Source organism: Annulohypoxylon truncatum, assembly GCF_022578515.1.
Source record: "Annulohypoxylon truncatum strain CBS 140777 unplaced genomic scaffold F4807scaffold_23, whole genome shotgun sequence".
In the NCBI taxonomy this organism is placed as follows: domain Eukaryota; kingdom Fungi; phylum Ascomycota; class Sordariomycetes; order Xylariales; family Hypoxylaceae; genus Annulohypoxylon; species Annulohypoxylon truncatum.
In genome coordinates, this window is record NW_025953809.1 from 12,157 (window position 1) to 26,561 (window position 14,405).

Here is a 14,405-nt window from a genome sequence, read left to right on the forward strand (position 1 = left end):
CGAACGTCAAGTAGCGCAAACCCAAAAGACGTCTATCAAAAGAAGCCATTCAGAGAATAAGCAGCGCTCCACTATTCATGGTCCAGCTTTAAATGATGATGAAACCACACAGGAAGGTCATCCCGACGAAGCCGAACGCACTTCGAGAAAGCATCGCTCAGGTGGGCGACAGAAAAGGAAAGATCTCACGCGGCCCGTGCCTTTCGAATCTCCTGAATATGAACCTATGTCAATGACAAGGCCTTGCTCTCAAGCGTCAAACATCTCAAAGCCGCGGGTCCCTCTGAGGACGCACCATCAACAACGCACCCCAACTCGTGAACAAAATAGTCTAAACCTTGCGAAGTTCGCAAAATCATGGAACACGAACTACCTCTATAACCAGAGGCTACTAGATCGTTGGGAACAGAAGATGGTAATGCTGGAGGAACACATCGCGGCACAAGACACGGCTATTCAAAAGTATCAACAAGGCATAGAATCTCGCGACCAGACGATTGACGACTTATCAACCAAAGAAGAGGAACTCCGTGTTCAGAATCAGAAGATTCAGGATGAAATAACTGCGTCCACGAACGCACGCAAGAAGCTGGAGGAAAAGTTGCGAGCTTGTAGAAATCGCTTAAATGATGCGATTAACGAGCAACAGCAACTTTTCTTGCGATGCAAGGAGAATTGCGAGAAGGCAACCGCAAGCATTCAAATAGAGGGGCACATCCAGAAAGAATCCGTAGAGGGAGCGACTGCAGCCGTCGAGGCAGTACGAGCTGAAGTCAAGCGAAAGGTTGCTGCAGTCATTGATGATACCAATGGACAAATTGGAAATTGTGAGCTTTACTGAAACTCTTGTTACAATGTAGGTGCTAACAAGTATTTAGTAAATAAGACCATCAAGTCCCTTGAAACCCAACTGATTGAGCGCGAAAAGGAGCTCGAACGCGAACGACAACACGCTCTAGACCTGAGCAACCAGCTGAGTGAGTTTCACAAACTGAATGAACAATCAATCCAGTTGGTGGCTTCACAGAACCAAGAGTTGCTAGAGAAAATGAAGTTAGATCGCGAGAATAGCGAAACTAGAGATCTCCGGATTCGGAAACAAGACGAGAAGTAAGGAATTATCTCCTTAAAGTAAGGCCTTCGCTAACTAAATAGAATCGATGCCATTATCAAGGGTTTGGAGGAAACAAGACTGAAAACAGCAGATCCGGAAACCTTGGTGGAAAGCTTGGAGGGACTCCATAACGCCGCAGTCAAAAAGTACGTGTTCAAGGGATGTTTGTGAATGCTATACTAACTCGCGAATAGGATTGTCGAGAGAGTAGATAATTCCATGAACTCACATCGAGATTCCATTCTTGCGGACCAGGAGATTCTAAAAGAAAAACTTGGTGAAATCCGCCTCGTATGCCAAGGACTTTGCGAGGGAATGGTAAATGCTAATAACATTGTTGAATGGCAAGGTAGAGCGCACGATGCCGACATGGCTATCTACACTCACATACAGAACATTCAAGAGCTACAGGACGAAATTAATCAGATGTATATCCTTTCGAATGAAGAGTCGGAAGAACGGGAAAGACTCAAGAGTCAATTAACTGATCTTCAAAACGCTGCAACCAACGAACGAGCCGCAAACGAGAAAGCCGATAAGCTTGCTGAAGAAGTTGAGCGGCTTCGAGGAATGATAAACAATAGAGATACAACAATAATTAAGTCTGGTGAGGATCTCGATGCAGCCCGAGAAGAACTGAGAGCACAGGCTCTCATTTTGCAGGGCAAGGAGGAACAGATTCAGAATGAAAATGAGCAGCACCGGAAAGCTATTGAACTGAATGTTCAACAACACAAACAGGCAACTTTTCAGATTGTGTCCACGATAACAAAAGAGTTCGAAGATAAACACCGCGATACTGAGAAGAGACTCCAAGAAGCCGTCACGGCCCGCGCGGAACTCGAACACGAACTGGCCGAGTTGCGGCAGCAAGTAGATAATTCGAGTCAGGTGGATATTGACGAAGGCCTCAACAAAATCCGAGGCGAACTCGTTGAGCTAATCACTTCAATGAACGGGTTGACAAGAGGCCTACAAGAGTCTGAAATCGAGCGGGAGGCTTTGCAAACAAGTCTGGACAAGTGGTCACACGACAGAAACGAGGTTGGCCAAATGAGAAATCTCCTGGGACGATTAGCAAAAGATCAGCCCAATGCGATTAAAATGAGCGAGCAGCTAAGGGAGTTGTTGGAGATACAGAAAAAGTTATCAGGCACTCTCGAGTACCACCAAGCGGGACTAGCTAACGCTGGAATTGCGGTTGGCTCTAGCGAAAGTCAGCGAACCGGGGAGACGTTCATCCATTCAGTAAACGACTCCACGGTGGTGAGCGGCTTGCAGAACGGTGTTGTTAATGCACAGGAGGAGTTACAAAATCTCAAGCGAAAGGTCGTTGTAAAATCCCCAGCTAACGACAACGATCTCGCATCCCCAATGTCGGTCGAAGAAGAAAGGAGCACTAGGCGACACCTACAGCCCGTACGAGGAATCATGAAAATAGCTACTCGTGGTCCTTCCACAGAACAGGAAGTGGAAGGGAATGCACCGACCGTAGATTCCCAGAGACCAATGGCACCTCAGCCGGCCAACCGGAGAATAGCAAAGAGAGGTTCGAAATCCCTTCTCACTACTCATAGCCTATACAACAGGCCTGTCGCAGGATCAATTTCGGGAGTGAGCACCAGACAGGTTGGTGCAAGCCAATCTGATTATAAGGGGTCCAGAGATGACGATACGGATAACATTACACCTGGCGCAGACGACTCTGGGGAAATTGTCGAAGTGGGCGGCAACATCGACGAACCTCCTCTGAAACGACAGCGAATTAATGGAACTCTTGTCGCCCAAAAAGTCAAGGTATCCCACTCCATGTCTACCCAGTTCTCGGCTAAGTCGGACAACTCAAAACCTGCTGAGGAAATATCGTCGAGGCCGAAGACACCGTCATTACGAGGAAGACCCCTTGAAAGAAGACCGTCTGGCCTGTTAACTTATGGTTCGCAGGGTGTCGGAATGAAACGACCACAAAGTAAACCGTCTGATGCTTCTAACGCGATGAACTCAACAGACAGCCAATCGACCATAGCTTCATCGCAAACGATGAAGTCGTCAGACAGCCAAGGTTGAGCGAAGTGGTACAACACCTCTGTTTCGTGAGACCAAGACCGTGACACATGAATTCTTTCTTCCTAATGACGGAGCCTCTCAACGATGCTAAAACGCGGTTATTTTTAGCTTTGCTTCAATCAGCCCAGTTAATTCGCTTCTACTTGCTTCGATGGTGGATAATTCACGGTGAGAAAATCTAACGATGCGCCTTGTCGAAGGACCCTGTCAAATCCATGCTTGCACATGTTTGAGACGTTGGGACAGATGTGGAGATAAAAATATATATAAGAAAAACACGAATTCGAGAAGCTGGTTCATCTTGGCCTTATTGAAGGGTGAGGCGAATGTAGTAATCAAATATTTACTTCCCATGACAGGCGCGGCTTAATGCATCGCGAATATACGCCGGGACCATTGAGGGGTAGACCACGTTAGAGTATAGTACATTGTATATATTTATACAACCATGATGATATCCACGAGGTATTATTCCGGACCGGTCCCTCCACGCATCTAAGTCTTTGTGACAGGTAAGCGATAGCGGTTCCTATAATACTCGAGACTTTTTGGTCATCGTAATGTCGTGAGGTGTCGTAAGAATAGGCGGAGCGCGCGCTCCCACTATTTTATTTTCCGTTTCTGTTCGAGGAAAAGCACCTTTTTCCGGACTATGAAGAACGTACGAGAGTTAGTCAGGTACTTAACGCGTAGAGATTTTCACCCTGCTAGGGATGTCGTCTAAACAAATCGGACTCTTCTATTCCTCGGACGCATACCCCCGGGCCCTCCTATCCCAACGGCTATGATTCACATAGAGTCACGGGCGATCCGCTTCCCGATAGCCTTCCCCCACACCCGGGCAGCGTATTCCTCAACTACGGCGGACAAGCGGAAAAACAAGGGACGTACCGACGGGGTCGTATTTCAGCATGCTCATGGGCCGCGACGCTCGCGGGCGCGAGTAGGTGTAGAAGAAGCCGGTCATGGCCATCGAGATGAGGCGCACGGGGATGAGACGGGACTTGGCTGCACGCGGGATTCAGGAGTTAGCGGGTTCGTTGTGCGTCTTTGGTATGAGCATGGGATTGGAGTGTGAGTTACCCTTCTTCGCCATTGTCTAGATCGGGGGCCGTCAGGGCGGGTGACGGCGGAGGTTTGGGGTCTCGATTGACTTGGGGGATTGACTGAGAAATTCCGAAGTGGGTTTGTTCGTGATGTGATGCGATGCGATGAAGTTTTTGGTGGGGCTCCGGTGTTGTGGCTGATGCTATGCCGAGTTGTGCGGTGGGGAACTGAGTGTCGGGATCTTAAGCCACGTATGGCTCAGTAAGTATGGCTTAAGTAAGCGAGATATTAGCCCCCGCGGCTCGGAAATGTACAGGTAGGATGGAACGTGCACTGCAGTCATATTCTTTGACCATCGTCATCGGGATTTGATGTATACCATGACTCGCCTTCTGCAAGTTCTTAGAGGGCGTTCCTTATAAGTTAACCCGCCATCGGCCTAGAATTTCTAATCGGATGTACTATATATTTCCTTGTTTACTGATATAACAAGCTACATCGCATGGACTTTCTAAGAATGGATAGAGCAAGTGCTCTTCCCCAGGTTGTACCCACCCATCTCGCATCCATCGATCTATGAAGCTAACCAATCATCTACTTCTTATTTGTCTTCACTGTCGCTGCTTGATATAAACATCTCAGTTCATTCATATTCATTTGTTCATCGAAGGGCGCAGTATAACTTCTTAAAGTGGGTTTTGATCATAAGTTACAAGTCTCAGTCGTGACTCATGCTCCGATGAGAACCCCTATAAAAAGGGGCTTGTATTGAAAGAGACGTCGTTGTTGATCTCGAGACTATCAGCACATTCATCGGCTAGATATCTTTGATGAGGACTAGCGTTTTCTCATATTTTATCCAAAGTCATAACCAGACAACCTCACCGGTTGAGAAGGGAATTTCAAATAATTCAAGATGCCTTCCGTCGACCTAGAATATCCCAAGCAACCTTACAGCAAGGTCAACCGATATGACTCACGAGGTAAAGAACTCACAGCTACCTTCCGTAGCAGCTAACTAATAATCCCCCCCCAAGCATCCTACGCCCTGGAGACCATCCACCAGATCGTCAACACGTGCCCCATCCTCCACGTCTCCTTCACAGTCCCCAACTCCCCCTTTCCCACGATCCTGCCCATGATAGGGCAGATGGGCTCGTTCGCGCGCCCCAGCGCCGACACGGGCGACGTGCTGGAGCTGTACCTCCACGGCTACGTGTCCTCGCGCATCATGAACCTCACGCGGAAGGCCGACGGCAACAGTGGCGAGGACAAGAAGGAGGGGGACGAGGAGGGCCTGCCGCTGTGCGTCGCGGCCAGCCACGTAGACGGCTTCGTGCTCTCGCTCACGCCCAACTCGCACAGCTACAACTACCGCTCTGCGGTGCTGTTCGGGCACGCGACGCTCGTCAGCGACCCCGAGGAAAAGGAATACGTCATGCGGCTCATCACCGACGCCGTCGTGCGCGACCGGTACCGGCACACCCGCGTCCCGCCCAACGGCGCCGAGATGCAGAGCACGAGCGTGCTGCGCGTCAAGATCGCGGCCGGGAGCGCGAAGATTCGGTCCGGGCTACCGAAGGACGATAAGGCGGACTTGGAGAACGGGGAGTTGTTGGATAAGGTGTGGACCGGCGTACTGCCGATTCATTATACGATTGGTGAGCCGGTTCCCGGGGAGTATAATAGGGTTGAGGAGGTCCCGGGATATTTGCGGGAGTTTAGGGAGGAGTTTAATCGCGATGCGAGGGAGAGTGCGAGGGAGGCGGCGACGGTGGTTAGGAAGGGGGCTAAGTCGAAGTTTGATGATTGAATATTTGGTGACGTGATGGTTTTGACGTTGACTGGGTAGGTATTTATGGTATCTGGTTGATGATATACAGTCTTCGATAGCAAGCTTATTGCATTATAATTGTAACATTGGCATAGTAGCTTGATTTGTTTCCCGCTCCGAATTTGATGATCAGGGGTACTGGTACTTGACCCCGTCACTCCTTCGAAACATGTTTACCTCTTGCCTGAACCTTTTTGATCTTCGGCTAGGCCGTCGCGAGTACGTCATATATTATACTTTCATTTGTTCTAATATCAATTACTTCTATAAACAGGCAAGTATTCATGAGCATTTCGTGGAATGAATCAAGCTAGACTTGACCTACTTAGACTATGCTGGTATGCCGTGTCAAAACCTAATACAAACGACTGAAGATCTAATCGGCGGCCCATATGGGATCATATCGCATATCTATTAACCACCAAGGCATACGCCGAAGCTTACTATACGTGCTTATCGGCAGACGTATCTAACCTAGACTACCTACTTGACTGGGTATACGATAAGACTTACTTGACTTAGATGTCGCGATCCCCAATGTAACCTTGTTTAGCCAATGGAGAGTGAGCAGTTGTACATGGATAGCAATGAGTTCTTCGATATGTCTTTTCTTGCTCAAGATAATATAAACTTGTGGTCGAAAAAACTATTCACTTGATGCTTATTGATTGTAAGTAGTGAAGTCGTGGCACTCATTAGAGAATGGTTCTTCAACGGCTGATCTAGTTCGATATAATTCTTAATGCTAGAAATTGCCTATCTTTATGCGTCTAAGAGTGGGATTTTAGCACCACCAAATCATGGGCACACCTCCAACACCGGCGGTAGTCGACGAAAAGACACCAAGCTCAACCGACGATGTCTCTCCCGAGCCAACAGATACCACTCTTGCCAGTAACGGCAATGTCATAGACGACGGCCTGCAGCGCGGCCTCAAGAACCGCCACCTAGTCAGTATCCCCTCCACTACCCGGGCACATGAAAGAGCCCCACAAACTTCCGGAATCTAACCTCGAGCCCAGCAAATGATCGCCTTCGGCGGCGTCGTAGGAGCCAGCATCTGGTACGGGACCGGGTCCGCGATCGCGTACAGCGGGCCCGTCGGCGCGTTGATCTGTTTCCTGATCATCGGCGTGGACGTCTTCTTCGTGATGCAGAGCCTCGGGGAGATGACCACGCTCTTCCCGGTGCAGGGCGCCTTCATCGAGCTGGCGGGCCGCTTCGTCGACCCGGCGCTCGCCTTCAGCCTCGGCGTCAACTACTGGTACGCGTGGGTCACCAACATCGCCAACGACTACAACAACATCTCGCTGATCATGGGGCTGTGGACCTCCGCCGTGCCCTCCTACGTCTGGGTCCTGATCTTCTGGGTCGGGTTCCAGTGCACCTCGCTCCTCGGCGTCGTCGTCTACGGCGAGATGGAGTTCTGGCTCGCGTGCTGGAAGCTGTTGTGCGTCGTCGGCGGCTTCCTCGTCGCCATCCTGATCAACACGGGCGCCGTCGGCGGGTCGTACATCGGCTTCCGGTACTGGCGCGACCCGGGCGCGATCGCGAACGGCATCTCCGGCTTCGGCCGCACCTTCGTGCTCGCCGCCGTCTACTACAGCGGCACGGAGATGCTCGCGCTGACCGCGGCCGAGAGCCGCGACCCGGCCCGCGACCTGCCGCGCGCCATCCGCCAGACCTTCTACCGCATCCTCGTCATCTTCCTCGGGCTCGTCTTCTTCGCCGGCATCATCGTGTCTTCCGACGACCCGGGCCTGCTAACCGCGACCAGCAAGTCGGCGCAGTCGCCCTGGAGCATCGCGTTCGCGCACGCGGGCTGGGCCGCGGGAGGCAACCTGGTGAACGTGGTCATGATCACGGCGCAGCTGTCCAGCGTCAACAGCGCGATCTACGTGGCCTCGCGGGCCCTCGCGGCGCTAGCCGCCCGCGGACGCGCCCCGGCGTTCTTCGCGAAGACGACGAAGAACGGGGTCCCGGTCAATGCGATTGTGTTCTCGAACGCGTTGGGACTCTTGTCGCTGTTGAACATCGCGGCGACGCCGGGGAAGGTGTTCACATATCTGATTACGATTTCCGGCGATGCGACGTTCATCGCGTGGGCGATGATCGGGGTCACGCATATACGCCTGCGCCGGGCGTGGGTACGCCAAGGACGCGGGATAGAGGAGTTGCCGTATAAGGCCTTCCTGTACCCATACGGCGCGTGGTTTGTGGTGGCGCTCAATGTCTTCTTGGTTTTCATTTCCGGGTATGAGGTTTTCGTAGACGGCTTTCACGCGGTGGACTTCGTCTTCTCGTATGTCGTGATCGCGATTTTTGTAGTCTTGTCTATCGGCTGGAAGATGGCGAAGGGGACGAAGATTATAGGAGCCGCTGAGGCTGACCTCGTTACTGGTAGACGAGAGTATTTGACGGGGGAAGCTCAAGGTGGCCCCTCGGAAAAGACTAGTATCCCATGGTATATTATAGTTAAACGGTTTCTCTTTGGCTAAGACAGGATGGGTGGGATGCCTGGTATTAGGAGAGGCTGAATAGAAAATCAACGAGGCCATGTTGAATATGAAAATAGACGATACGGCCAATAGTGGTGATAAATAGGCATTCATATTTAATTGGGTATCATTATGCGAGTTGAACTGACGCCAAAGTGTGGGTATCTAGAACGCTCATTGCGATATAAACTTGTTTGGGTTGCTGGGTATAAGTCTCCTTAACACCTCGATCTGACGGGCCTGTGCCTTGTTTTTCAGCTCCGATACGCCACGCTTGTCGATTCGTCTGGTTCCGTTTGAATAGATTACAGTGAAGTCCGGAATTACCTCGAAGGGCTGTACTACGCTCTGTGGAGTTAAAGTACAATGCTTTTTCATAGTTAATATCAGGGTTTCGACATCAGGAGATATGGTGGACAGACCTTTCCAAGTTTTGCACCTTTTCCGATTTTACATCCTACACCGATCAGACATCCGTCGCCAATCTGTGTGCCTCCAGACTCGAGCACAGCGCCAACCTCTATCGTAGCATAGTCGCCAATAAATACGCCATCACGAGTTTCACTTGGTCTTGGGTCTGCAGATAATTGCCCAATACTTGTCCGTTCATGGACGATGCATCTCCGACCAATGGTTATTCGTCCATTGGAGGAATCTAGCTTCGCCCGAGGATGGACGACGGACTCGGAGCTAATGTTGATCGTGTGGTTACCGGTCAGAAGCGCCGAGTCAGCTATTATTATGGATTGGGAGAAATTGACTGGTGCCTTAGGACCAGAATGGACGCGTGGGACAATAGATTGACGTTTAGATGATGACATTTTGCTCCTATGTTTAAGTGGGGAAGAGTATCGACGACAAGGATGTCGATGGACTCGAGCAATTGTTTGTTTGAACTGTGAATTGGCATCAAATAATTAAAGTACATGTCATATTCCTTATCAGCTTTATCAGTCTTATCATTCTTATCGATGACGATCTATGCATTAAATAGAGCATCTAATATGTGCTTAAGCATATCTTTAAATATGGGTATTCGTGGACGAATGGACGATTAGAATGACCTCATTATTCAGCTACTAGCCACAGTCGAAGGTGGTTCAAGCTTCGATCGCCACAAAATCAGACCCACTGTGGAGGTTGAGCCAATCATGAGGCTGTCATTTCTATTCAAAGGCCTCACCTTTTCAACGACAAAACCTACTAAATAATTCCCGTCGCCTTCCGGACTCTCCACTCCCTATGCTCAATTGAGCGCCCGAATACCTTCAACATGCTGTCAAGGACCACTGCGCCGTCGGCAGCCTCTGCGAAGGCGTTGTCGCGAGTCGCGCTGCCGGCCTGCTCCAGAATACCACAAACCTCCGCATCCCAACAGAGCCGATCTTTCGCGACCGTCCAAGAGGGCACCCCGAAGCGCACCTATGGCGGCCTAAAGGACCAAGATCGCATATTTCAAAATCTGTACGGCCGATTCCCCGCCGATTTAAAGTCTGCTAAGAAGATGGGAGATTGGCACAAGACGAAGGAGATAATTCTGAAGGGCCATGATTGGATTATCGGCGAGATTAAAGCATCCGGATTGAGAGGCAGAGGAGGAGCCGGTTTTCCTTCTGGCCTGAAATGGGTATGTCTAATGTTGCGGGTCTAGCAAACTTAGCTAGCAATTCGTCACTGACGAACGATACAGTCGTTCATGAACTTCAAAGACTGGGACAAGGATACGAAGCCCCGATACCTTGTCGTCAACGCCGACGAAGGCGAACCCGGCACATGCAAAGACCGAGAAATCATGCGAAAGGACCCCCACAAACTTATCGAAGGATGTCTAGTCGCTGGCCGAGCCATGAACGCCACCGCCGCATATATCTATATCCGTGGCGAGTTTATCTACGAAGCCGCCGTTTTACAGAAGGCTATCAACGAAGCCTACGCTGATGGATTAATCGGCAAGAATGCCTGCGGTTCCGGCTACGATTTCGATGTATACGTTCACCGTGGCGCTGGTGCATACGTCTGTGGTGAAGAGACTTCATTGATCGAATCTCTAGAGGGTAAGCCCGGAAAGCCCCGTTTAAAGCCTCCGTTCCCGGCCGCTGTCGGTGTGTTCGGATGCCCGTCCACGGTTGCCAATGTGGAGACTGTTGCCGTTGCTCCTACAATCTGCAGAAGAGGTGGTAGCTGGTTCGCCGGCTTCGGCCGAGAACGGAATCAAGGAACCAAACTTTTCTGCATTTCCGGTCACGTCAACAACCCCGCCACCGTCGAGGAGGAAATGAGTATTCCCTTACGGGAACTCATCGAGAAGCACTGTGGTGGTGTGAGGGGTGGCTGGGACAACCTACTCGCTATTATCCCAGGTGGATCATCTACTCCTATTCTCCCCAAGCACGTCTGCGATGACCAATTAATGGACTTCGACGCGCTCAAGGATAGTCAATCCGGTCTCGGTACCGCTGCGGTTATCGTCATGGACAAGAGCGCCGATGTAGTCCGAGCCATCGCCCGGTTAAGTCATTTCTACCGACACGAGTCTTGCGGACAATGTACGCCGTGCCGAGAGGGTAGCAAGTGGACGGAGCAGATCATGAGCCGGTTTGAGAAGGGAATGGGCCGTGAGCGAGAAATTGATATGTTGCAGGAGTTAACGAAACAGGTCGAAGGCCACACCATCTGTGGTAAGTGATCACCCTTTATTATCACCATCATCACAATAGAAAGAATACTAATACTTCATAGCTCTTGGTGAGGCTTTTGCATGGCCCATCCAAGGTCTCATCCGTCACTTCAGACCCGAATTAGAGGCGAGGATGGCGAAGTATAGGGCTGAAAATGGGGGCCCGGCTCTAGCTGGTGGATGGCATCCTAACACCCGAGCAGAGGGTAAGTTGGTTGCTCCCGGTCAATAGACTTGAGTGGATTGCCTATTATATTACATGGCTAGAAGGCGTAATTCCAAGGGTGAAAAGAATTACTCTGTACACCACACAATATTTATTACCTTGTACATATCCATGCGGAGACAGCACTTGATTCCAGAAACGCTTTCGAGATTATGACGTCTAGTGATTCTGAGGGTGAAGTTATATCACGAGTATCCTTTTTGCAGATGACAATCATCCCACACACATAACGCCTATATGACTCTATCTTATACCCAACCCCTCGTGGTCTCATTCCCAAGCCTTATTCCCAGCGTTGCATCGCCCATCTACCCAATAAGCACAGGCGAGATGACCAAACTTGGTATTTAAGCCTCCCTGCATAGACAAACACCCAACCATTGACTCAAGCCCGCCGGGGAATCGCCCACGACTCTCCCTCCGCGGCCTTGACCCCGCGGACCTCCCGCGCGCACCGCTCCCACACATCCATGCTCGTCAGGATCGTCGTCACCAGCATCGCCACGCCCACGGTCCCCGGCTCCGCCTTGATCCACCCCACCGCGACGCCCGGCAGCACGACATCTAGCGCGTTCGCGGCCGCCGCGCGCCCCAGCTTGCGGATCGACCGCGAGACCTGGACCGCCCAGTCGCGGGCGGCCTCGTCCCGCTTCGCGGAGGCGCGGCGCAGGTACGCCGCGTGCTCGGCCTCGGTCATTTTGGCCGCGGACAGGCGTTCGTCGACGTCCTCCTTCGACTTCGGGGCTTCGATCTTAGGAGGTGGCGGGTAGTAGGCGATCAGGAGCGGGATCTCGAGGGCATGGTACAGGGCGCCGCAGACGAGGGAGAAGAGCCAGAAGCGCTGGGCCTCGAGGGCGACGAGGCGCTCCTGCGGCGCGGCGAAGACGGTTAGGCCCGGGATTTGCAGGGCGTCGAGTAGAGTGGACGCTTCGAGGAGCAGGTACAGGCCGTTGAAGGTCTTGGCGAAGACGTCGAGCCAGGGGTGCGCTTTGACGAGGAGCCCGCGGTGGGCGCCGGCCCAGGTCGCCGGGGAGGAGAGGCGGGCGGAGAGTTTTTGGGCGGCGTTGAAGGATTCGAGGGACCGGAAGACGCGGAAGAAGCGCCGCGCGAGACCGAGGCGCTGGTTCAAAGCCTTGAGGATGGCGCGGACGGCGGACGAGGAGGGGATTTGCCCCGTGCTGGTGCTGAGCACGTAGAGGAGTAGGTCGAAGGGGATGGAGAAGAAGGAGAGGATTTGCACGATGGATTGGAAGAGCCGGAATGTGCGCTCTAGGCCGACTGTGAGGGGAGTTAGTTGGTGTGTAGGAGTGTGTATGAAGATATTGAGCGTGTATTGATGAAATATGAAGGCAAATGAAGATTCAATGAAAGTAGACTACTATGGTGAGATATGAATTATGAGATATAACAGGATAACATAGTATTATGCGAGCTTGCGCTGATCAGAAGGTCATAGTTATAAGGTGGAAATCATCCTATAACGCCTTTCGAAGCATCTACTTAGGAAGACTCGGTCATATGTAGTTAGAAGGCTGTTGAAGCTGCTCTTAAATATACCAAGAGTCAGAGTACCTATCGGCTGAGCGCCGGACTTCAAAGCCAGGTATGTGCTCGCCTCTAGCTCAGTTCATGTCCAGGACTTCAGCAATGATGTACGTTATTTTTTACATATTGAAATGTGAATTCGCTGATTTTCATGGATAATACATATGTCTGGGGATTTGTAATCATGAGATGTCGGCAATGCGCCAGAGTCCATCATTAAGAAATTAAGGCAATCCAGCTTAAACACCGTCTTATCCAAACGGAGCAAATGGCATCCAGGTGGTTATACTAAGCTCATGTCCATTGACATGATAGCCTATCAATTGAGGCGGCTCTATGAGATGAACTACTTCTCCGGCAGAACCGCTTGGCTCGCCAATTATCACGGAGTTCCGACACCCCACGATGGTGGCTTGATGGCGATGGGGAAAGAGAATTAAACCGTACCTGAGTCGGTTGTGAATTTAATAAACGTCTCGAACGTTTGAGACATCCTGACACTATGATGTTACGACAAGATGAACGATAGATGTTTTGTATAGAAGGATATAATAGAAGTTGAGAATTCTAAACACCTGGATGAATTGACGGAGGGGTTATTATTAGATTGGTCAGATCGCATTATGCGGCAACAGCCGAAGGATTTGCGGGTCCATATCCCCCTTTGCTTTGAAGTTTTAAGACTCCTTGTTATGTAAGATTTGTATCCTTGTTTTAACGGAGCAAATCAAATGTCAGCACTTAGGAAGCTAAACTTCTGCCCTCAAACACTCAGAGCGATGTCCTTCGATTCGTAGGTTGTCAAAAATTGGTGGCATCAAGCACATGAGATATCATAGCTTAAGTATCACTTATCCTCAATGATCATTGAGTCTCCTTGCCCATATATGACCTTTGGTACAGACCCTATCAACACCTCCGAAACAGGTAACAGTTCGTCGATTCCTGATTTGATTCTTCCGGAGTCCACAATGTAGAATCATATGCTCAATACGATCGTGTCCAGCACTGATCGCATCTTCACTCTGGACGATGAAAAGAGTGGCATGTCTCGGCGGAGAGTTTACTAGGGTAGCCTAGAACGAAGGGAGGTAATGCTTATTGGGAAATACAAGGCCTTGAACATATCGAAGGCGGAATTGCAACTCCCTCTCATTCAGCCTTTCCCGTCCGAGTTCCAACCCGGGCGTACAATAGACTCTAGACTATTGGCTGTATTGCCCATACCTAGCTGTGAGGAGATCAAAACTCATGTTGGCCAGTTCCATGCTTTGGGACGCTATAGTGTTTGTAATTATTCGTAACGATCAATATAGCCAGTATTTCGTTACGCTCCAAACACTTTCCTTAAGATGAAATTTGAGAAAAGATGAGGCCATAGTAACGAGACCTCTAAG

At 50.6% G+C, this 14,405-nt stretch overlaps 7 protein-coding genes across 7 annotated transcripts; 4 read left to right on the top strand and 3 right to left on the bottom strand.

Moving 5' to 3' along the window:
- The first annotated feature begins 1,563 nt into the window (after positions 1-1,563).
- F4807DRAFT_431578 (uncharacterized protein) lies at positions 1,564-3,418 on the top strand. Its single transcript, XM_047998517.1, has one exon. The coding sequence runs from the start codon at positions 1,685-1,687 to the stop codon at positions 3,179-3,181; it is 1,497 nt and encodes a 498-aa protein (XP_047852628.1). The 5' UTR covers positions 1,564-1,684; the 3' UTR covers positions 3,182-3,418.
- On the bottom strand, positions 3,419-4,415 carry F4807DRAFT_431579 (uncharacterized protein; the record flags this gene model as incomplete). The annotated part of the gene is made up of 3 exons (XM_047998518.1): positions 4,265-4,415; positions 4,073-4,189; positions 3,419-3,831 (listed from the first exon to the last, which is right to left on the bottom strand). Coding segments are annotated over exons 1-3 (172 nt in total), but the record flags the coding sequence as incomplete, so codon positions are not given.
- A 155-nt stretch (positions 4,416-4,570) lies between these two features.
- Positions 4,571-6,181, top strand: F4807DRAFT_431582 (uncharacterized protein). Its single transcript, XM_047998519.1, has 2 exons — positions 4,571-5,211; positions 5,266-6,181. The coding sequence occupies exons 1-2, from the start codon at positions 5,145-5,147 to the stop codon at positions 6,039-6,041; spliced, it is 843 nt and encodes a 280-aa protein (XP_047852630.1). The 5' UTR covers positions 4,571-5,144; the 3' UTR covers positions 6,042-6,181.
- A 681-nt stretch (positions 6,182-6,862) lies between these two features.
- F4807DRAFT_452394 (amino acid permease/ SLC12A domain-containing protein) lies at positions 6,863-8,560 on the top strand (the record flags this gene model as incomplete). Its single annotated transcript, XM_048000328.1, has 2 exons — positions 6,863-7,012; positions 7,085-8,560. The coding sequence occupies 2 exons, from the start codon at positions 6,863-6,865 to the stop codon at positions 8,558-8,560; spliced, it is 1,626 nt and encodes a 541-aa protein (XP_047852631.1).
- An 87-nt stretch (positions 8,561-8,647) lies between these two features.
- F4807DRAFT_153785 (trimeric LpxA-like protein) lies at positions 8,648-9,464 on the bottom strand. The gene is made up of 2 exons (XM_047993247.1): positions 8,983-9,464; positions 8,648-8,929 (listed from the first exon to the last, which is right to left on the bottom strand). Exons 1-2 carry the CDS (start codon positions 9,379-9,381, stop codon positions 8,735-8,737), a joined length of 594 nt encoding a protein of 197 aa, XP_047852632.1. The 5' UTR covers positions 9,382-9,464; the 3' UTR covers positions 8,648-8,734.
- Positions 9,465-9,678: 214 nt separating this feature from the next.
- Positions 9,679-11,618, top strand: F4807DRAFT_431589 (uncharacterized protein). Its single transcript, XM_047998520.1, has 3 exons — positions 9,679-10,187; positions 10,251-11,238; positions 11,300-11,618. Exons 1-3 carry the CDS (start codon positions 9,834-9,836, stop codon positions 11,467-11,469), a joined length of 1,512 nt encoding a protein of 503 aa, XP_047852633.1. The 5' UTR covers positions 9,679-9,833; the 3' UTR covers positions 11,470-11,618.
- Positions 11,619-13,594, bottom strand: F4807DRAFT_431591 (peroxisomal biogenesis factor 11). Its single transcript, XM_047998521.1, has 2 exons — positions 13,456-13,594; positions 11,619-12,741 (listed from the first exon to the last, which is right to left on the bottom strand). Exons 1-2 carry the CDS (start codon positions 13,499-13,501, stop codon positions 11,849-11,851), a joined length of 939 nt encoding a protein of 312 aa, XP_047852634.1. The 5' UTR covers positions 13,502-13,594; the 3' UTR covers positions 11,619-11,848.
- Positions 13,595-14,405: the final 811 nt, after the last annotated feature.